Source organism: Crotalus tigris, unplaced genomic scaffold (assembly GCF_016545835.1).
Source record: "Crotalus tigris isolate CLP2741 ecotype Arizona unplaced genomic scaffold, ASM1654583v1 scf7180000017678.2327064, whole genome shotgun sequence".
Taxonomy (NCBI): Eukaryota; Metazoa; Chordata; class Lepidosauria; order Squamata; family Viperidae; genus Crotalus; species Crotalus tigris.
The window spans coordinates 1,363,264-1,387,341 of record NW_024096561.1 but is presented as its reverse complement, the minus strand read 5'-3'; the positions used below and the strand labels follow the sequence as shown (position 1 = coordinate 1,387,341).

Below are 24,078 nucleotides of genomic sequence, written 5' to 3'. Positions count from 1 at the left end.
ATCTTTTGGGGACTCATTTCTTGTTTCCTTTTATTTAGAAAATTGCCTCTTTATTCCTACTTTTTGCTTTCTGTTTTTAATCAGTTAGCAACCCATAAAGAACATACGGTACCTCCTCATTCACAACTACTACATTAGCTCAAAAATGTTTGATGAAGAACAGGCTTATGAAAATCTAAACAAAAAATGTACACGAGATTGCTTCTATCCTCATGTCTATTGACATTTACAAAAACTTACTCTAATAAAACTGAGGCAGGATTTCCCCTTGGAAAATCTAGGCTGAATGCAAGACTTACTCCCCTAGCTTCTAATTAATTTTCTTTGCTTATAATTTCTACTAAATTGCTTGGAATAGACATTAAACTAACTAGCCTTTAATTTCCCAGATCTCCCTTTAAAAAATGGATTCATATTGACTACTTTCCACTGCTCTGGCACTGAGCCTGATTTGAGTGATAAATTACAGATTTTTGTAGGTGGTTACATTATGGTGTTTCAAGATACTGAAGCATTATTTTCTCAGGTAAAATAATTTACTGCTTTTTTGATTACCTAAGTAGATTAATAAAGACTCAAGTAGCTGTCTTATATCTTTTGTAATGAACACAGATGTAAAGAATTTACTTAGTTTCTCTGCTATATCTCTACCACAGCTTGTCAGGATTGTTTCCTGCTGCAAATACATTCTAAAAAGGTTTTTTATTCCAACAATAATAAGGGAAGATCTATTTTGGAGAGATCTGAATATGTCAAAGAAATTGCAATCCAAATTGCAAATCAAGTTTGACTGAGTTTTAAAATAAAACCAAGCAAAACTTTTATTCCCAGACCTATAATAGCTAAGCAATATATGCTGTGGATAACAGTTATTTATACATATACATACACACAGAACAACACACACACATACACAATCTCTCTCCAAAAGGTGAAGATTTCTCATGTTATGGTCCAACTCTAAGTGGGGTGTTCATCTCTGTTTCCTACCAAGGGAGACAGCCCCAGGGGAGTTCTAGCCTAAAATATTCAATGGCTACCACATGGTGTACGTTTCCTAGAATATCTTTTAAATGTGACCAGAAGCCAAAGTTCCCTTCTTCGTTTCTTCCCCCTCCCCCATTTTAAAAATACGAAACAATGCCGTGAATTATTAGGTCATCCTTTCAGAGATATTTCTTTAACAGATTCTAATGTACACTGCCTTCACTGAAAAACCTGGGATACATTCACAGACAGACATATCTGCTTTGAAAATATGTTGAACATATAGCACAGTCAAACACCAACATGTTTTATGACGTTTTGTATTATGTCATAAACTGTTGGGCACAAGGGATCCAGAACAACATAAGGAGTTACTTCAAAGTAGTTCCTTTATTGTTCTTCACTACAGAAGAAATCCTGCCAGACAAAATCTGCATAACTATTAGATATCCTGTGAAAGATTAGGGAAGTCAATCCCCTCTGGCTTTCTTCCTGAATACCAAAGATTCTTGGTATACCAAAGAGCTAAGCTCTTTGATCCTTGGGAAAGACCTCTACCCTTCTGCCACACTGTACTACATTTCACCCCATAAACTGTTTGACAATCATTTCATATCATAAACTGTTTTATAAAATTTGGCAAATTTTCAATTCCGTGGGAGTCATGGATCCCAGATTTTGGACACCTTCTGTAAATTGTAGGTACCTAGGTTATAAAACTCCATGCCCTACGATGCATGGTTTTGCCCAGTTAAAGGTTACAGAAACAAGAGTTTTACTACTTTATAGATACCTATATCTATTTTAAAAAAAGTTTGATGCCTTCCAGCTCTCAAAAACACTAGCTGGTAGGTACTATGTTGAAGAACCTGGGCTACACGTAATCCATTCCTTTCCCAGAATTATAGCCCTTACCTTCACTTTGCTTAAATCTACAGGCAACATGTTATTTATTGTAGCAAAACTACTGGACTGTTTCCATTATATAAGGATGGACTAGGGGTGATATGATAGCAGTATGTAATATCTCAGGGGCTGCCACAAAGGGAGCCAAGCTATTCTCCAAAGCACCTGAAGGCAGGACAAGAAGCAACGGATGGAAACTAAAGATGGAAACTAAAGAAAGAAGCAACCTAGATCTAAGGAGAGATTTCCTGACAGTTAGAACAATACATCAGTGGAACCATCCTGACTGCAGCTAGGCTTGCTTTAGCATAAAAATGGAAGAGCAAGGAAATTCCCACAGAGGAACAGTTAATACATAAAATATTAGCATGTGTGGAAATGGACAGGCTCACAATGATATTAAAAGATAAATGTGGATCAGTTTATTATGAAACCTGGGATAAATTTTACCGCTGGAGGAATTTGAAGAGGACAGTAGGGATTAAAGACAAATGTTAAGATAGAAATATATGTTATTTTAGAACAAGTATTGTATATAAAACTTAGATGTATATGTAGAGATGAATAATTGATTGTAAAAAGTGGAATAATCTGATAAGAATGTATATACTGGAATGTCACGTCAAATCCAATGTTTGTTTGTTTTTAATTGTATTATAAATAAAATTTGTAAAAAAAAAATACATCAGTGGAACAACCTGCCTCCAAAAGTTGTGAATGCTCCAAAACTGGAAGTTTTTAAGAAGAGACTGGACAACCATTTGTCTGAAATGGTATAGGTTTCCTGCCTGAGCAGGGGATTGGACTAGAAGACCTCCAAGGTCCCTTCAACTTTATTATTATCACTATTACTATTATTATATAGCAGAATGTTTTAATAAACAAGACTCTTCTTGCAAAAGTTTCTAAGTATAGAAACTTTTGCATGGGAATATTTCTACATTTATTAATTAGAAAGTAAAGGGCTTTTAAAATGATACTGAAAACAAAAGGAACTATAACTTTCAGGTTAAGCAGCCTCTAAGGCACGGGTGTCACACTGCCGGCCCACGGGCCGGACGTGTCATGTGGAAGCCGTGCCCACCCCATTGCCGGCAATGGCAAAACCGGCCTGATACGTTGCGTGATGTCATGTGATGTTGCGAGTTTGACATGCCTGCTCTAAGGCATCTATAAAGTATGTCTTTAAAAAATTAATTAGGAATTGAACAGCAATCTACCAAATACTATTGTTATTCAAGACATGTTTGAACTTTCAGACTGCACAACAGAAGTGCAAATGGATTAAGTACAAAAACAAAACAAAAGTTGTTATGGCCGACTAGAGCAAACACAGCTGGAACATCTATGCCTTTTTAATTAGCTAATAATGAGCTAAAACTTACATCTGCTTTATATGAACAGTGAAAGAGTAGGTACTAATTAAACACAGATTAGTGGACCCAGCCACTGCAAGAAAACAAGTTATGGGATTTTTTGTTGTTGTAAATGGGGTTAAGATAAATTGACAATTTACCAAGAAGCTTTCAACCCCAAGTAAACTTTGATGGCTTATTGCTACAACAATGTAATAGTTACTTCAGCTGCTGGGTTGACAGATGTAAAGTGATTTAAAAGTCTGTGAACCCCTCTGAAATGTTTTTGACTCATTTGTATAATTAGGTTCTCACTGTCTAGTTTTAGAACTTGTGTGGAGAAGTGATCACATTTTAGGTTGTATTTTTCTAGAAATATTGAACATTCAAAAAAATTCACAGCTTTTAAGCACCGCTGTATATATTACAGAGGGTATTATTCCCATTCCTGCCCCAAAATGATTCTCATATCATTTTACAATATAGTAACTCTTCACCATGAAAGTTCTGTGAGAAAACAAGAAATGGATTCCTTTATTATCACTCAGCATTTTTCAAAGTTTGCATGCCACTTTGGTTGACAATTTTAGAAATGTTTGAATAAATGAATGAATGAATGCCGTTCCCAGCAACTATTTTTTGGCAAACATTTGAATCCTCCCAAGGGGGTACAGATCTTTGCAGCATAAGTGCCTTTGACCTACTACAGTTTTCAGTGTTTCATTCACAAGAAATGTGAATGAAATCAGAAATGTTGGAGAATTTAGTCTGCATTCTTGAGGACTGAAATGAACTAAAAGAACCAAATCAATAACTACCAGATAAATATGATGACAAAAGGAACAAAATGTTTGCTGGCAAACAACCAAGAAAGCACCAAGGACTCCATAGATTGCACATTTCTGTCTATGGTATCAGAAGAGGAACATTTCTCAATCATTCAAGAATAAATCCCTTATCAGTGCAGCCTTTGACTCTTTGTATTGAAATAATAGGTTTACTGTAGATTCTATATATTATATGATTCGCATTATAGCAGGAATAAAGAATAATCATATTGAATCATTCTGAAATTATAAAACTATGCAAACCATATAGTTTGATAGCTATTTTCAAGGGTTTTTTTTATAAAAAATTGTTTTTTGGGCAAATTTAGTATCAATTTAAATTCCTTACTAATTATTTTTTAAAAAATTGAAGTATTTTGAATGAAATGTAGATGTAAATAAAGAATTTCCTACCTCTACCACTGATTTTGAATCCAATCGAAAATTGAAATCACCAAAGATAAAATATGAAACTCGTTCAAACCGCTGATCTATAATTCTGAAAAGATAAACAAGAAAAACGTTAAATGCACTGTGTTCTGAGGTATATGGAATAAAACAAAATCCAGAGCTGTACCTCCAAAGAAATTAAATGTATCTTGATGGTATATATGCCAATAGTTTACATACCAAAAGCCACCAAAGATGAGATTATCAATTCACAAACCCTTTAGACTGGTTTAGAAGATTTCTGTAGAACATATATGCCAGGGAGTATGTCCATGAAAATTCTCAGTCATTCAAGTAGAGTTGACTGGTAATTGAGTCATGGCAACTGGATTTCTTTTCTTATTGATTCAAAATGTTTCACTGTTTATCCAAGCAGCTTCTTCAGTCTGAAAAGTTGATTAGGGGACCCTATATATATTCTCCAGGTAGGTTTCACATCTCATCTAACCTGAATAGGCTCATTAGGTGAATAGGCAGAGAGTTGTTCGGATATAAATATTCTAAGTCCTAAATCCTAATGTTAGTTCCTAATGTTCTAACTCCTAGGGTCATTAAGTGTAGCCTTCCTGTTGAATCAGTAAAGCAGTCTTAATTTTTCTGGGGATTGGTCAAAGAGTAGCATAAAAATGGGGGACAGGTTATGTCTGAGGCCTTCATCTCTATTTAGGAAGGATTTTTGATTTTGGCATAAATGGATTCCTTCATTTCTCTCTTAAACCATCTATTTTCCCTGTCCAAAATGTGAACACTATTCTACTCAAAAGAGTGTCCTTTTTAAAAAAATGAATGCATATGCTGATTCTGATCCTGTGGTGCTATTGCTCCTGGATGGTGGGAGTCAAACAGCGGGTATTGTGTGTGGGTTTCTTGTAAATCTCTACTTCTAGTTTGCCACAGGTCCCAATCAGCATCTCGTAGTCTATGAAGGCCAGTCTGTTGTCTTGGTATCTTCCCTGGTGAACCTGATGTTTGTATATGCCAGTGACTGTCCTAGAACTACTATATTACATGGATAGAAGAGGATGAGAGCCAAATGCTTATATTTTAAGGAAGGGACATGTTTGAATGCTTTTTTAAGGTTAGTTTATTTTAGAAAGTAATCTACTTTTTTGTTAATAGTGAACTTGCAATAGCATTTCTATATAATTGTATTAAAATAGATCTGAATGAACGATGGGAGTCCTCTATCATTATGAGCTCAATAAGACTTGATCTTGTTCTTAAATAATGGGAGTTATTCAAGTGCATCCTCCTATGGAGTTTTCATACAATCCAGTTTCACATAATGAAAAAACGACAGTGCTATTTTTCTGGTTTCTATTTTTTCTAATCATCTTCAAATAAATTACACAAATCATTTAAGCATTAGTCTTTGAAATCCCACAATTGATAAAAAGCCTAAAGAAACATGAATTTCTTACTTGTGGTGGACATAATTGTTTTGGAAGAAAATCACATTGAAAGTTACATGTAAGAACTGCAGTGCAATTTTGCATCATAAAATGCTTTTTATGAAGTTTCTGGTCAGGGCATTTTCTAGGTACTTTATTGCATTTATTTATGTGCCAATAGTCATACAAAATTAGAGGAACATGGAATATATGCTACCATTGGCATTCCTTTCATATGCTAATTCTGGATTTTTTTCAGTTCCCTCTTGTATATGCAGTTGGTGCAGTTAGATTACATGTGCAGTTAGATTTCATAAAAATCCTTATTTATTGTTCAACAAATAAGGGAAATAAAAAGGAATGGTGTAATTAATAATCTTTAAAAATTAAATCTTTAGTATTAGTACAATTATTCAGCACAATTCTTCAAATCTAAGTCTAAAATGTCAAATGTTCTGAATATATATTCCTAAGGAATAAACTTTAAATACAAATGGGTAAATATTATATATCATTTTTTAGTCTTGCAATGTATTCTTTAATTTTGACTTTAAAAAGAACGATTTTATTTCTTGGATTTTGAATAGCAAAAGGAATCCAACAAAAACCAGTGCTTTGGGAAATATTCTGTGCTGTGAAGATACAAAAAAATGGCATTGGATAGCAATGTGGACCTGTCTATCAATTCATCAAAGAATTTGGATCAGGCAGTTTTCTGGAGAAGCCTTGAGTGATCTCCAAAAATATGGATGGGTTAGAATAAATGGAGAAGATCTGTACTCTTTTAAATTTAACTATAAATTTCTATAGCTTTTCAGATATTTGCAACATCTCCCCCTTCCCAAATAAGTTTTGTAAGTTGCATGTAATTATGCATTACATTTTCTTTTGAACATGCGATGAATCAAATTTCCTATAAAAATTGCGATTACTCACTCAGTGGAGCAATAAATTTTAATGGAATAAGAAAGAATGTAGCCAAGTCATGTCACCAGTATTAATTTTATGTTTCTCAGTGGGAGGGTCTACTGCTATTTCACATAGTTATTATCTGATGCTTGTATCATATTATTAAACTATACTGCAATGTATCTGCAAGACTTACAACTCAGTTTTACACTGCTGCCAAATATATGATCAGATTAAATTATTTTAGCATTAGAATGAGTATAGAGCTGGTAGCCTTCAGCACAAACATATACACCCACACTCATAAAAGGTGATTTGTGCTTATCACAGGGATAATATCTATCAATACATAAACACACACAAAATTTCATCTACTGTATATGCCGCCGTATTAGGCGACCCGGCGTATAAGACGACCCCCGTCTTTATAGCCGGGCCGCATTCCTAGAACGTCGTCTTATATACCGGAAACTACCAGTATTTCCGGCGTATAAGACGACTCGGCGTATAAGACGACCCCCGTCTTTGGCGCTGATTTCAGCACTCGCGGAAGTCGTCTTATACGCCGGCATTTACGGTAAGCTAATTATGTGTAATCCATCAATTCACCCACCTCCACAAACATAAATGAGATTCAATTACTTGGTATCTCTAATAATAAAAGACTTATTGGTACCAAGAACTGGATATTCCTGCCAAAAATTTATATAGAATAGACAATAGTACAGGGCCTATATAATAAAGAGTAAAGGTAAAGAAGAAAAAGCCACAGAAGAACTACAAACATGAAAGTTGATCAATGACTTACAAAAAAACTCCCAAAGAAATTACTCCACTGCAGTAAAATATAACAACAGAAAGTGTTGTGCATGTAGGATTAATCAATCACAGCTTATAGTATCTGTTATAAGTTTTTCAATGCCTTATTCATGTATTTAATGATAAGATAAGATAAGATAAAGTAAAGTAAGAAAAGGTAAGGTAAGACAAGATAACCTTTATTGTCATTTTTTTTACTGTGGGCACAACGGCACACATCAAAAATGAAATTTAGTTGCCCGCTCTCAAAGTGAAACACATACATGAAACACACCTAAACATACTATCTACAACATATGTATAGACCCACACCCCTATATATACATAACAAATAAATATTAAATACTGTCCAGAAGCATCAACTATGTGAGCAGTTCCGTTAAATCCATGTGAAACCTTCAATTACAGTATTAATACTTATGGGTGACTATCTTGTTGACATTTCTATAATTTGAGCAACTATGAATATTTCCACTTAAATACAGTTTCAACAATCAAACTCAGGGAAAAGACTGTAAAGCAATTTGCATTTAAAAAAAATAATCTTCAAGTATTAAACAAAAACTGACAATTTTGCATACATTACTTTTTATGATAGCTCAAATTATGCAGCATCAAAAAAATCAGCTGTTCCATTTATAAAGTTGTTTGGGACAGAAAAACAACATTGTGTAGTACTGCCATATTCACTGTATCTTCTACCATGATATAATCATAACCAGTGATTATGCTGTATCAACAAAAGACTTCTATATAAAATGCTGCAGACACATGATGTTGTTTTTCACTTGTTCTGATAAGATTTAAGTAGCAAGTAATATTTTTTTTATCTGAATATTGATACCTATAAGGCAAAAAATATATCCTAAACAATTGCTTTTTGTGTTCTAGAAACTGATTTTACATTGACAGGCCAGTTTTACCAATCTTATATTTATCTTTTGGACTACCATTTCCTTCCTGATAATGTCAAAGACTCTATTTCCACAAATTTTCTTGTTTGGCTGAATCAAACATCGAAGCTGAATGATTAATCTCAATTCTAGATGTTTGCCTTGCACAACATTAGTACTGCAAATATTTATCTACCATTTATTTCTTGAAGATACACCACTTTTTTGGCAGTATTGAGCAATGAGACTTATATTGTCCTCCTGAACAGAATAATTCATTTCTAATGATTCCTATTTATAAGCCGCTATGAGAAAAAAAGTTTAAAAGGCAAACATTGAACTTTTGAGATCCTCCACCTACTTTAAACCAACTGTATAAGGGAGGTCATGTCATCCCTTCAAGGTAGACCAGACTAGGGAATCAAGGTTATGAAGGCTAATACTACTTTTATTATAAGGTTATAGTACAATAACAGAACATTGCAAATTTTAATACTCCCTTTTATCATGTTGAGAATTAGGGAAGGTCCTGTTTGAGTCACTTTCTCAAATTATATTTCTGCCCTAGATTCAGATTTTTTTTGTCTTGGTTACAGCTCTTCCTCCTATTCTTCAAGGTTATTCTTGCTGCCCATTGTAAGTAATAGTTTAGCAAGTTCATCTTCCTTAAATTTGCTTCTTAATTTATGAAAGAGGACTACTAATTTCCATCCCTTAAAGCACCCAATAATCATTACTCCAATAATCATTCTCAAAAAAGTAAATATTCAGCCCAAACATACCAAAATTAAATCTGACTGAAAAAAATTCAATATATGAGATCTCAGGGAAACTGAAGTTTATTTCCAAGAACTCAAGAGAAACATCGTTTTGAGAAAAAAGCAAGGGTCTGCACCATCCATTTTCTTTGGCATTTTGGATTCACTTCAACTTATATTGAAAATCCTAGTAATCTATAGCATTGAGTTAGCAGAGGATGTAGTAGAAGTTACCCTTAATTGCCCTGACCCCAAAAGATACCATTTTGATCTCACAGAAGTATTGTGATTTAAAAGCAGGCCATCTGAAGCATTTCAACCACAAAACATTTTGCACATTTCTGGCAACTAGGGCTTTTTGGTTGTTTCTATATAGCCATTCAATTCAAAACAACTTGGGGAGGGATGGGGGAATACATCCAGTTTAAAAATCATGGATAAAACTACCAATCCCTCCCCCTCCCAAAAAAAAAACAAATAGCAAGAAAACATTTCTTAAAATATTGCTCAGAGTTTAATTCCATCAATGCCCTGGCCCAATTCTTGTAGGAACCGCAAGGTCTTTGTTGCCTTTCAAAAGGACTGGAGATTGCCTGGTTTTCAGTGGCCAGTGACAGACAAGGCAGGCTTCCTCCAATTCCATCAGATTGCATTATTTGATAGAAGGCATCAGAAGCACACCAGTTCTGTCAGATCTGTCAGAGAGGACTAAGTGGTACATGGGGAGAGTGAAGTCCTGCTTAGGGGGCCTCAGTTTCTACATCTCACAATACTTCATGTGTACTTTTGCATTAAAGGTATTTATTAACAGAAAAGTGCATTTGAAGAAAAAGCATAAATATAGAAAAACCTCCAAGTTCATTTTTCTCCTGGATAATGCGTAATGCAAGTATCAGTACTTGTTATGGAAACTACAATAAAAACAAAAAACAGAAAAATTGAGCAGGAGAGTAACTATTATTATTTCAATATAGGTAGCCCTCAACTTACAATCAGTGACTTAGTGACCATTTATAGAAACTGCAGCTTCCCCCAAAGCTACTTATTACTTGATTTCAAAGTTACAATGTCTGCATGGCTCCATGGTCACATAATCACATTTTGGGCTCTTGGCAACCATCTCTTGGCAACCATTTGTTTGTTTGTCTGTTTGTTTGTTTGACTTGTTTGCCACCTATCTCGTCTAGAAGTGATTTTATAGGATTTGCAGTATTCTGTAGTTACATGGCCATGATTTTTTCCCCTTGTTTACTTCTAGTTTCTGGCAAAAAACAAAAATCAAAAACTATTGAGTAAAATGGATTTGCTTAATTACCCTGGTGCTCATTTACTGATGATTATAAAAAGTGCCAAAAAATCAATCTGGTCATATAATGCCTCAATTTATGACAGCAACAACTGACAACCATAATTTCAGGCTCAATTATGGTTGCAAGCCAAGGACTACCTGTATAGGCTATTGTTTCCAACATTTATCAATTGTTCAAGGTTTTAACAGGAAAATTCCCTTTAAATTAAATATTGGGTTTGATGACAGCCCTCTTTAAAATCCATGAAAATATGTGAAGAGGTTTGCTTATTTAACAGGAAAAATATCATGTATATATGTTTACAAATGCTCAGTAATATATTTGAGCAAACATTATATGTAAATTATATGTCTATTTTGAAATAAATATATTGTATCCAAAGAATGTTCTTTCCTAGACAATGTGTTTAGCATCTCAGCCCTGAACTATGAATTCAGTAAAATTTCTGTTATTCAGTTTCAAAAACTAAAAGGCACTTTTGAGGCATTTCTTCCTAATTAAAGTGAAAATTTAAAACATATTCAAAATTATTCATACAACAAGAGCTGAATTTTACTATTTATTCTCACATTTATTTCTAATAAGATGGCCCAGAGATGAGGATGTAGTGAAGAAGAAAAAACAGACACATATCAGTGATTTTGTGAGCTTGGGTTTGGGTGCACGTTGGGAGCTGGTGAACATGATTCAATGTGACAAGAGGAACATGATCTAGCTAAACCATTTTTCAGGGCACCTTGTAAGAAGGATCAGCTGCATTATTCCTTTAATAGCCATGTCTAATGCAATAGGCCAGTGGTTTTTGTCCCAAGTCAAGGTATCAGCTGCAGGTCAGAAGGTAACATTCTGTTTACAAGATTATTTCCTAAAGCACTTATCTTGCCTTCGGTGTGAAAAGTTGACTTTTCTGTTTGTAAGGGGGCCAAAAGAATTGAAGGAATGGGAAAAATTAGCTACACTGAGCTGGAGCTGAATAGAATTAAGTGGGAGGTCTGAGAAAGGCCTGCTGTGGTGCTCAGCGGGATACCTTATTAGCCACGTCATCACAGTTCATTCAGGCAAACAGTAACAGTGTCACCAACATTCCCACACAAAGACAAAGTTCTTTACACAGTCTATAAACATGCTTCCCTTGGCCGATTCATCCTGGCTTGACACCACTGAAAGGATGGTGCTTCACCCACTTTCTCTCCCTCCTTCTCTCTCTTTTGTGAACAACAAAACAAAATCTCAACCATGGTCCAACAAGATGAATGAAAAAAACAAGAAATAACATTTTAATATTTCTAGGGAAGAAGCAATTTAGATGACAACATAATTTTATATATAATCATTTTTTGCTGCTTTCCAAAATTAATACTAGCTATAATCTTATTTATTTTTCTATATTTGTCAGCACAAGCATATATGTGCCTTGAATACTAATGAATGGAGACTATTTGACACAAAAATGAAAGAAGTTACTAGGGGGACAGAACAAATTAATAGGAGCAAAAATTAAATGTGAAATTCCAACAATAGTAAGATAGAGTGCTATGTTCAGCAGTGGCTTTGGACAGATATTTGTATGCAAAGTTTTTAGTAAAACAGCTTACCAAGTTTATTAAGGCAGCTGATATAAAACAAACTTGATGTCTTTATGGTTATTGTTGCAGCACGGTTTGACAATACAGAATATATTTCATTTTTAAAAAACAAAACAATAAAAGTAATCTTAAAAGGCTAAGTACTGTTACAACCAAGTATGAGTATAAACTACTGCACTGATAAAGTGTTCAGTTTGTATGGAAGGACTTGGTCTACTTAAAAGAGTCCCTTTTTGTGGGAGATGGTCTAGAAATGCAAAATATAAATAAGTAAATAAAAATAAAAGCTAATCTAAAGATCAAATAGATTATATAAATATGAATATCCTAAAAACAATCTTGTTGCATGCAAGAAGAACTGCCATATCATATAGCTATATGAGGCTATTTAGAAGTAATTTTACTTAACAAACAATAGAGGTATTTTCATTCGTGTAGAATGTTGAATCTCCACTGGCCACAGCGTCAAGAAAGGGGCCCAGCGAAGTTTTGAAACAAGGTCATAGAAAGGTGACTCTATAAAAGATTTTACATCTTTTATTTCATTTACACACAATTACCCATTGAAGCATGTTGGCTATAAAGGACAGTACTTTCACTGGCTAATAAATAAAGGAGTAATAGATATTATATTATATTATATTATATTATATTATATTATATTATACTATATTATATTATATTATTCAATGGTTATAGGAATTGCTTGAGAAATTCCACCTTTTTAAAGTTTTGGGTACTACAAAGGTGTGCTGCTATGATGGAGCAACTATGAACATTCTTCCTTCTCACCCAAGCTTTTCTTTGCTTGCCAAAAAGTAGAGGAAGTTTTCATATTTTATGTCAGACTGCTATGAAGCTAAAGGAATCTGTAAAATCAGTCTGGTATGTAATCTAACTACTCAAATCAGGAAAAAAAGCATTGAAAGCTTAGTGCATTAATGCTGATTTTTTTTAGTTGTATTACAAAAAATGAATTTCATTTGATTTGACTCCAGTGGACTAGAGTTAGTCTTTTGTGTGAACTCGAACACCACTTTGGATATTGGTTACTAAAAACTGGAAAAAAAATTCCATAACACAGACACATAAACACTAATATAAAATCATTTTTCACTTATCAGTACATGGGTTAACAATGCAGCATGGCTTCCTTCTTGAACATTTTAAGTTCAGAGATTGTGTGTGACATACATAACTACTGGCAGATTATACTGGATCAACAGCAATTAAGATAAATCATATAACTTTAATAGAGGAGAGGAGAATGAATTAGCATTAGCTCCTAAATCAGTGGTTGAAATGAAAGCTGCTGATATTACAAGTAGTCTTCATTTAGTGATCATAATTGGGACTGGTAGCTCCGTTGTTAAATGAAGCAATCACTAAGAGGGAAATCCTGCGACCGTGACTATATTTTCCTTTTTAAGCCTAAGTCAGGGCAATGTGTACTGACTGTAATGGTAATCATGAGACTGAGGGTTGCTACGAAGGTCATAAATGTGGGCATTAGTCATAAAGCTATATTTTTCAGCACCACCATAATTTCAATCATTAAACAAGACACTTGCTAAGTGAAAACTACCTATCTAAAAGCATTAATGTGGTCAAATTTATAAAACAGTATCATTTTTCAGATGCAACCATTTCTTTAGTGACATCTAAAAATGATATGGTAGAACTGGAAACACAGAAATAAACCCAGCAAAACAAAAGAACATCAATAACAGCAAAATAAGGAATTGGTTTTCTGTCATGCTTGCATGTATACCAATAGTAGCTAATTATTATTAACCAGCCACTAAGGGAAACAGGACCCTGGATTAAATAAAGAATCTTCGGATGCTCCTTAATGTTAGACTATTCACTTACCAACAAATGGATTTGTTCCTTTTGAACAATTCCATTTGTTGCTAAGCACTCCATAACTTATCTTGGGAGAATTTTGTTTTTTTTTAAAAAAAAGTTGTTTTATTTTTTTCAATTTATATGGCCACCCATAAGAAACAAGTGACTCTGGTTTGCGGGCAATCATAAAATCAATTACCGTAAATGCCGGCGTATAAGACGACTTCCGCGAGCGCTGAAATCGGCGCCAAAGACGGGGGTCGTCTTATACGCCGAGTCGTCTTATACGCCAGAAATACTGGTAGTTTCCGGCGTATAAGACGACGTTCTAGGAATGCGGCCCGGCTATAAAGACGGGGGTCGTCTTATACGCCGGGTCGCCTAATATGCCGGCATATACGGTAAATCCAAATTACAAGCACAATACAAAGAAAATTAAATATGTACAACAGATAAGAAAATTATAATCTATAGATGTCAGTATATCCAGGAAATGGGGCACTTAACACATTTGGGGGAAAAGTTAAATAATGTCAGCTTAGTTAGAGTAACAAAAAAAAAAAAGACCTAATATAAGTGTTTTCACCAGCATGCTTCATATATTGTAATGCTGACATTAAAAAGCTTAACTTTATCATATTTTTGAACCTTTTTGCTTTTTGATATAATAGCCAAACCTATTAATAATACAAAAACATTTCAAAATGTCATGCAACAAACAAGATAAAAGGTGTTGTCAAGAGTCTTAGGTAATCTTCTTATTACTTAGGGCATTTGCCAGAATCATTTAACTAATATGTGAGTTCACTTTTAATTTCATTATCGAGTCCCATGAACAACACCAAAAGAGCAATATTTTTAAAATCAATTATCATGTCAGCAGATATTAAGATGGCAAGAAAGACCACATCAATAATATGTATTTAATTTAGGGAAAGGATTACAAGAGCTATAAAAATAAATTTTTAGAGCTGGAAAAATGGCTCTGTTTATTTAGAATGGTTTTTCCCTCTATTGACAAAACCATGATCTTACCTGACATTGACATTTAAACTAATGCAATGTTAGATGTGTATAAGTACTTGTCAATTCTGCTACAATAAAGCACTACTACTATTGTAATGGGCAAAGCTGTTATAAATGTGAATTGTAATACAACATCCTGGCTTTAGATCAAAATCTACAGTTCATAGGTTTGTAAGAAGCATTAGATTTAAAAGAGAACAGACAAGCAATTATATCCAGTAACTGGACAGGTCAGATGTGGAATATTTGGAATGTATGGTTCTTTATTAACCATAATTCTAATAACTTCAACGCTGAATCTCCAGTTCAAACTGAACTAAAAACCAATAATCTTCAATTTTATAAACTATGCAAAAATGGTGTTCTAATTTAAAGACTATTTAACACAATTAAGTAGGAAGAGAAGTAAATGTCCTTGGATCGGTCATTCTATCTCAGCATTAGGAAATAGGCAATGGCAAACTAGTTTATGAAAACTGCAGGAAAACATTGCTAGGAGTCAAAAATAACTAGAAGGAATGATTTTTATATTTTCTAGTTTCTATATTTTAAGAAATATGTAAACATGTTAATATTACATGCATTTGCAATTTATGAGTATACAAATTTGTACCTAGTTTGGGAAAAGCTGCAGAAGATAGGATTTTCCACACAAGGAATGTCAGAAATTAGAGAGAGTCTGGGAGTCATAATCCATCTTCCCTCACAACATAGATGCAACTGTACTCACATACAATTTTAGTATAAGATCACTCCTTTTTTTCCATAAAGAAAAGAGTTGGTCTGTCTGTCTATCTATCTATCTATCTATCTATCTATCTATCTATCTATCTATCTATCTATCTATCTATCTATCTATCTATTCATCCACCTATTTTAATGTTCACAATAGTTATAGATTCAGCTGGTTTAAAATTAAAATGTAGTTATTTTTTATAATCCCTGTCAACAGTGTTTTATTACTGGAAAAAAAACTATGTTTAAATAACAAGAGTAAAGTAGTATTTACAAATACGCAAAGTGCTCAGATTTTTCCAGTGATCTGGATCATTCACACAAGGTTTGCCTCTGCCTAGAAACAAAGTAGCTTTTTTTCAGCTCATTTACTTGCTAGTTCTGGGAAAAGCCCAAAAAGAAACGTTTAGAGTAGAGGGGTCTTTGAGAAGATGTGACAGTTGACTGATGAGCATCTATAAAATGACAAAGCATTGCTCTGTGCAGGCTGTGCATCACATTGCCTCACCCTGGGAAAACTAATTGCTTTGAATTGTTAATAGTAACATTATTTTTCCGGCAATCATTTCTTTTGAATACTCAAAATAAGCATGAAACAGCTCTTTTGACTGAACATAAAAGTTAAATGTCCCAATGTTGATCAAATTAACTTCAGCTATGTGACAATGGACTATATTTGTGAGAAAATAATGAGGATCACAAAAAGAGCCTTTATGCCAAGATTTCACAGTTGTAATGTAAAAAAAATGTTTCTGTTCAACTAGGCCAAGCTATGTTTTGAAGAGACAACAGAAGATCTATGTCATTTGAGGGGATGGGAGTAAGAAGACTATTGGGATAAATTTTGATTTTAGAATTGGCATATTAAGCATAGTTGTGTGTAATTACTCCTCTTCCACACTATTACTGTAATTTTGATTGAAGACCTGCTTATTCAATTCCTTATTTTAAACATTTCTTGTGTTTCTCTCCTCTCTATCAATATGATCTGCTTAGTAGCAGTAACTATGCAACTTCAATTACAGGGTAGTTCTATCTTGAAAGGCACAAGATTTATCAATTAAATATTTATTAGGAACATTAAATATAGGGCTTGTAACAAAAATGGTTTTCAAAGAAACTACTGGCCTCAAAGCAAGTCTTGCTATAAGTTACTGCAATGTCTCTAAATGCAACAAAAGTTTATAAGGTTACTCTCAAAAAATCTGAATGTCATTGATGAACAGCTAAGAAAACAGTTTTAAACAACCTTAATAAAAATCAAAGCATGCTATAGATTTGCTTCATTTTTCTTTTGATAATTTTTAATCTTTTCAATAATGCTTTACTTAACTACAATGCTACAGAACTATATACGATTTTTGAATATGTATTTTTTAAACTTAAACTCGTTCTCTAAAAAACCCTCTCAATTTACTTTTCTTCCAAATAATTAAGACAGAACACAGTCTATGATGCTCAGTTCAATCTTGCATAACCTGACTAATTAATTGGGATTCACAGCCCAAGATGCATCCAGCTGATGGAACTGTTTCACTTACTCCCACAGCAACTTAAATCAAATGTGAAAAGATGTTTCAGTTTCATTCAGTGAGGTTAGCTCATTAAACGCTTTTCCTTTTTAGCATTGTTCCTGAAACCTGAACTGCATTTGCTCTTAAATGCTCTTTAGCAGTTTAAAGGCTATTGAGAAAAAGACTTATCAGCCTCTGGTTTTAACAGCACTAAATCTGCATCATTAGAGGATGCAGATAAGGGGATTTCAAGGCCCAGCTTGAAATTTCTTTCTTCTGTCTTTATCTGACACTGCCTAACTCCTGTAGCTCAGCTGGAAATGTAGATCTATGAATCCTTAAAGGGAGATTAAAAGGCAAGAAAAGAACGACTTTCTTTCCTATAGATGCTCTTACTTTCCCCTTTTCTACTGTCTGAAGGAGTGATGACAGACAATAGTCCAAGATGGTTCCCAAAACCTTCTGAATGGGGGCACTGTTGGTGGTAGCATTCATTCAAAATGAGCTTCAGTGTATTGTCCTCCCCCATCAGCAGATCAGAATAGAGTTTGCTGGTGGCTGCCAAAAGGTTAGCAGTCCTGATGAAAGGGGTTTCCCATTATTCACTGCTCTTACAGAAGTCCCTTTTGTGCTGAGAAGCCCACCGTTTCACTACGGAGGTCCGGATCTGCGGCTGGCTGCTTTCTCAAAATGAGCAATCTATATGAATGCAAACCTACAGTGATATTGCCACCTAAAAGTGAAGATTTTCTTTTGTGAAAGGCAGGAGAGCCAAGTCTGGGTTTGGCAGTGTCACATCGTAATGATATACTGCCATGACTTATTTGACCTACAATTGATGCTATTGCAACTGAGCAATTTCCTTACTTTGGCCAAGACGTTTGTGGAAGCATTCCAAAGCCCTACAACATTAAAGGAAAACAAACAGCAAATCACAGTAGCATACAAATGTTCCCTTGGAACACTATCATAATCAAAAGAGATGGAAATAATTCCCACATGAAAAACTAATTCATTCCGCTTGAAGTTTATGAACATAACTGCATGTTATTTGATAGAGTGGGATAATGGGTTAATTACATTTTATTAGACCACCTACTATCTGCCAGTTGCTAGGATCACTACAAAGAATGCTGGCCCAGGTAGAGCTTAATCTTATCCACCAAACAATAGGCACAAAAAGTAGATTCACAATCATGTTACCCAGATTAGTTATGCCTGAATTCTAAAGGGACACCAAATGTTTTTCAGTACATTTGGCACACATTGATAAACTACAGGGACTAGTGGCCCACACAGATAATAAGATTAAAGTCAAAATACTTTTATCTTAGACTAATTAAAACAAAGCAAGAAAGAAAGCAAAAACCTTATGAAGTTCCATTTTTAAGACGGGGAGTGTGGGAAGAAGACAATTCATAAATTTTGAATAACCATGTGGCTGAAGCACACCAATCAATACATTATACAAGAATCCTTTGCCAGATGAGGAGCAATCAAATCAAAGGACAATGTAATATTCTAACATCCACATTTCTTTTCCCCAAATGTTCTTCATTACTTACCTGTCAAGTACATAACTAAGGGCCTTATGCCTTATTCCTGAGTAAACAGATGGGCTGGTTTCCCAAGCAACTAAATTGGAAGCATCATGGAAAAGGTGAATGTTTACCAAGTCAAAGGCACTGTGATGAAAGGGGAAAAAAACTTAGTCTCAGAACACATAAGAATCTTTTAAAATATCAATATACTACATATATTGTAAAAGCAGCTAGTAAAATAAAAGAGCATGGCACATAAAAATAGCCAAATACAAAGTAGAACAAATCAGTGTTTAAGAATTCACAAAACAGAACCTAGGACTCTTGGTGTTGGAAAGTAATTTCATGAAAGTGGAACTATACAGAAAAGGCCCTGTTGTACTCATCTTGCAGTTCTTACTTGTGAACTTGAAAACAAAGTTTAGAAATTTCTTCCCTCCCCCCCCCCCGCTTTCCAATATCCCCATGTATCTGAATCATGGTCTGGAAAAGAAATGTGTACAAAACTTAGCTTTTTCTCCAAATGGGACGGAATATATTCAACATTATGTTCCATTAGCCAAAGTGTTCATTTACTGAGATAAAGGGTTAAATAACTACTGATAAACTGCAAGTATTTCCAGTAAAGTTTTTCCCAGAGCTGGTCTCAGAGCTTATCTGAATAAGAATGTAGGAGTATGTCAGAGCATGCACAGTCTTATTGCGCTGAAGTAACCCAGGAGTAAATACAGTAAAAAGTGGTTTGTAATTAAATGTGGCTTATATTACACTATATCTACAAATATACACTATACAAAATGGAGCAAAATATTTTAACACTGGATGTATTGAAGGATATTTTTGAATGGATCAGAAATTAATTTTAAAAAATATCTGCTATTGTACATAGACTGTTTAAAAGATTGTATGGAGAAGGAACAAGTTTTATTGGATAAGACTGATGATTTAAAAATGACAGACTGGGAATGATATAAGAGAGCCAGTTTGGTCTAGTGGTTAAGACACAAGGCTAGGAAGTAGAGACTGTGAGTTCAAGTCCTGCCTTAGCCATGAAAGCCAACTGGGTGACTTTGGGCCAGTCACTCTCTCTCAGTCCAACCTACCTCACAGGATTGTTGTGTGGGAAATAGGAGGAGGAAGGTATGTTGGCTATATTCGCTGCCTTGAGTTATTTGTTAAAATAACTCTTTTTCACTTTTCATAGTGAAAGACATAAATTAATTATCCAAAATGTAATTGGTGACTGGATATCTGTCCTTCATTATTGTTCTATCATCATCTTTACAAAGGTCTTTTCAGTGAGGCGACTTTGGTGCTGTCTGAGCTTGGTTGTTTTCTTACAGATGTTTCATTACCAAAACTAGGAAACATCATCAGTGCTGGAAGCAAAGCCCACTTTCTTCTAGCTCTGAAGATATTACCTAAATGATATACAGTCTCCTGCTTGAACAAGGGGTTGGATTTGGTCCCTTCCAACTCTGTTATTCTGTTAATAAAAGTGGGATACAAACAAATAAAATATGGGAAAAATGCTACACGGGCATAAAAGAAACTGACTAATAATAATTAAAAGGGATATACAAATAACAAACTAAGAGAATGACCTAACCAACTCTCCTATATTGGATTTATAAAAGAATCTTATTAAAGTTTTGAAGAATTTTGTGAGAAAGAACAAAGAAAAATGAAAAGAAATCAAAATCTAGGATATTATTTGAAGGGAACAAATGTTTAAAAGGAAAGAATATGAAGTTGGATTATTTGATAAAGTTAAAATAGGTGTGCTGTTATCTCTGATAAGAAGGGATTTTTGCTGGCCAGGACTGGATGATGAAGCTTTAAAGATTAATTTATAGATAAGAAATGAGATATGGGAAGAAGACATTATTTGTTGTATTTTAAGAGAAGGTGATTAGTTACTAAAATTATTTATACTTGTGATGAAGGAAGAAGTAATTTCTTTATAAGTTACCTTTAGTTTTCCTTACTATATTCTTATTTTTTCTTTTCTCTTTTCTTTCCCCCCTATTCTGCACTATTTTTTTCTATTCTTTTTTAAAGTTTATATTTTATAAAGCATACAATAGTAATCCTTAATAAAATTTCAATAAAGAAGAGCAAACCAAAAATAATTTTGCTTGGTTATTTTTTTAAAATGTAGCTAAATATCAGTTGGAAAGAACTGATATAAATTAATGTAAGATAACTTAGGAATGTGGGAGGAGATTTAATTATTATCTAAAATCTGCTTCTCACTTGAAAAACCTCAAAAATGTCAGGATTCTGATATACCTAAATTATGTATTGCATTCCTAGAAGTACAGTATATGCAACAATTGCTTCAGAAATTTAAATCTACATATTTTCTCTCTAAGATAATATAATATAATATATTGCGGGGGTCTAATTAAAATACCAATTATATCCTTTTGCCTCAACTTTTCCCAGAAAGTAAATGTTTTCAATATCTAGAAAAATTAAGAAATTAACATACAAGTTATATCTAGAAAACAATGTGGCAATATTGATTTTCATTTAAGTACTAGCCTTCATAAGTTAACCATATGTCATAACAGTATAACCTAACATAAAATATGATAACATAAAGTAATAAAGTGTTAGATACAAAAAATGTCAAAATGAGATCAAGTCAATTAAAAAATTATTTCAGAATTTGAATGATGGAAAGAGAATTGGCATATAGTAGTGGTTAAGGCATCAGGCTGTGAGTTTTACTCCCACCTTAAGTACAAAGCCAACTGAGTGCTTTGGGAATTCACCTACCATCAATAATTTGCCCCAAATTTCATTGTAAACAGAACAGTGGGGAACCCAGAGAATAATGTCCTCTACTTGGTTGGCATTATAGAGACCGAGACCAAGACAGAAATGCTTTCAACTTTTTCTTCAAGATATACCAGTAAGTCTCTAAGCAAAGGAATGTAAAAGTCTTTCCCAAGGGAGCCCTTGTAATATTAACCAGATTCTGAAAAAGGCTTATGTGTTTTTTAGGGTGTTGAAACCAAGATGAAAATGTTGATTTTAGGCCTAGCTCTAATATTTTCTCTATTCCAAGTTCCCCCAAAAGGGATAGGCAACAAAGGTTTTGTCTATTGATTCCCAGCTTCATAATGGACAAAACATAATGAGACAAGACTAAGGGGAAGTAGTCAAAATAATCTCCTATGATTTACCTGGAAATTATATAGAAACTCTAAACCAAATATGTATATTATGCCATTTACAACTTGTTCAATAATGAAAAATGCCTAAAGATTGATTCAGCATTAAATGGAATATGCACCAGCTGTTCAAAAACTTATGCCTTCCATAATAACTAGGCATGCATGCAAAACATGATGTTCAATTCTCCTTCATATTACGTACCAGTCAGTAATACACCATCTTGTTCGTATGAATCCTTTCCTGGACCACTTGCACTGAAAAGTAATATAAAGCACAGTAACATACATTAAAATATAAAAAACAGTAAGAAATGAATCTACTAGTAAAGTTTTACAAAAATGTGTTAAATATTTTCATGGAGGATGCTATAGAAAACACGAGGCTCAATAAAGTAATATCAAGATTATAAGCAGTCTCTGGAGAAAGCTCTAATGCTGGGACAGGAAGAGGGAAAGAGGAGAGGACAACCAGCAAGAAGGTGAATGGATCCACTTACAGGAATGATGATTGCATTGTTGGAAGAACTGAAGAACAGATCATCATACAGAAAGACTATCTATGTGGTCACTAAAAGGTGATAAGAATGTGATGATACATAGTCAATCTAGTTATGTGGTCTTCAAATTTCTTCCCTCCCCCCCCCTCTCACTTTCCAATATCCCCATGTATTTGAATCATGGTCTGGAAAAGAAATGTGTACAAAACTTAGCTTTTTCTCCAAATGGGACGGAATATATTCAACATTATGTTCCATTAGCCAAAGTGTTCATTTACTGAGATAAAGGGTTAAATAACTACTGATAAACTGCAAGTATTTCCAGTAAAGTTTTTCCCAGAGCTGGTCTCAGAGCTTATCTGAATAAGAATGTAGGAGTATGTCAGAGCATGCACAGTCTTATTGCGCTGAAGTAACCCAGGAGTAAATACAGTAAAAAGTGGTTTGTAATTAAATGTGGCTTATATTACACTATATCTACAAATATACACTAGAAATAAAATACATACATGTGGTGAAATAGCAAATTCCAATATACAGCAATTACAGAAAAGAATGGACAAGAGAGAGAAAAAGACTCCAGCCAAAAACTTCCCTTTTATACTCACACCCTTAAAGGGATACAGGGATGCTTACTCTTAAAGGGACACAGACACAGACTCTGCTGAGTCATTCCTATCATTGAATCATCCATTTTACATTACATCAGCTGGTTAGCCTTTAAATTATTACCTTGACAAAGTATAAACATGTCTTTCCTTGTAATTTTTCCTAAATTATAATGTAATATAGATATTTGGAAAGTAGAAATTAACTAAGCCAATCTATTTCCATAGAGCTGAAGTAGTAAAGGTATCTATAATATGCCAGTCCATACATCAAGATGAGCAATTTCCCATCAACTCATTACAAGCTATGCTTGAGCTGGCATAGAGAAAAAATCCAAGTATATATATAATAACTAAGGCCTAAATCTAGAACAATGCAAACTGAATCCTGTTTGCACAATGAAGTCTGATTACTTCTTCCTTCCTGGTAGACTCTCATATCCTCGTAAACCATTTTCTAGACTATCAAGATGCCTGGTAGCACAGTTTATAGTCCTGTGTTTTCCAGACGGGATACTTCTTTAGAAAGGCTTGAAATGAATATTTTGTTGACTATTAAAAGCCTGTATGGTCCCAAATGTACATTTGCAGCAATATAAGGCAGCCTGCATTTGTGACAAAAGTTTTGCGGATGAAATATGTTCTTTGTTTTGCGGTTACTAGTTATCTTCATTTTATAATCTTTAGTTCTCTGACCTGCACTGGACTATAATAAAAGTACATTAAAAATGAATCAGCTAAATATGTAGGTTTATTTTCAAGACAAAATTCTTTCCTGTTTATTGTCAATCAGCATTTTAACGTGCATCTCCAAGGCTGGATCCGCTCTTTAATGAATTATCAAGCATTGCTGAGGTCCAATAATCAAATACAGATGTTCTTTGATGAAGCTGGATTGGCCATATGTTGTGTATCAACATAGTGCTTTCCAGT

General features: G+C 34.0%; 1 protein-coding gene across 5 annotated transcripts in view; it reads right to left on the bottom strand.

The window, feature by feature from the left end:
* INPP5A (inositol polyphosphate-5-phosphatase A) overlaps positions 1-24,078 on the bottom strand; it is a 291,517-nt gene that overhangs the window by 105,999 nt on the left and 161,440 nt on the right. For all 5 annotated transcript variants that reach the window (XM_039337449.1, XM_039337450.1, XM_039337448.1 and 2 more), the window contains 3 exons: positions 22,243-22,295; positions 18,880-18,999; positions 4,490-4,574 (listed from right to left, as the gene is read on the bottom strand). In XM_039337449.1, the coding sequence (XP_039193383.1) occupies positions 4,490-4,574; positions 18,880-18,999; positions 22,243-22,295 (258 nt within the window). The remainder of the gene's footprint in view (positions 1-4,489; positions 4,575-18,879; positions 19,000-22,242; positions 22,296-24,078) is intronic.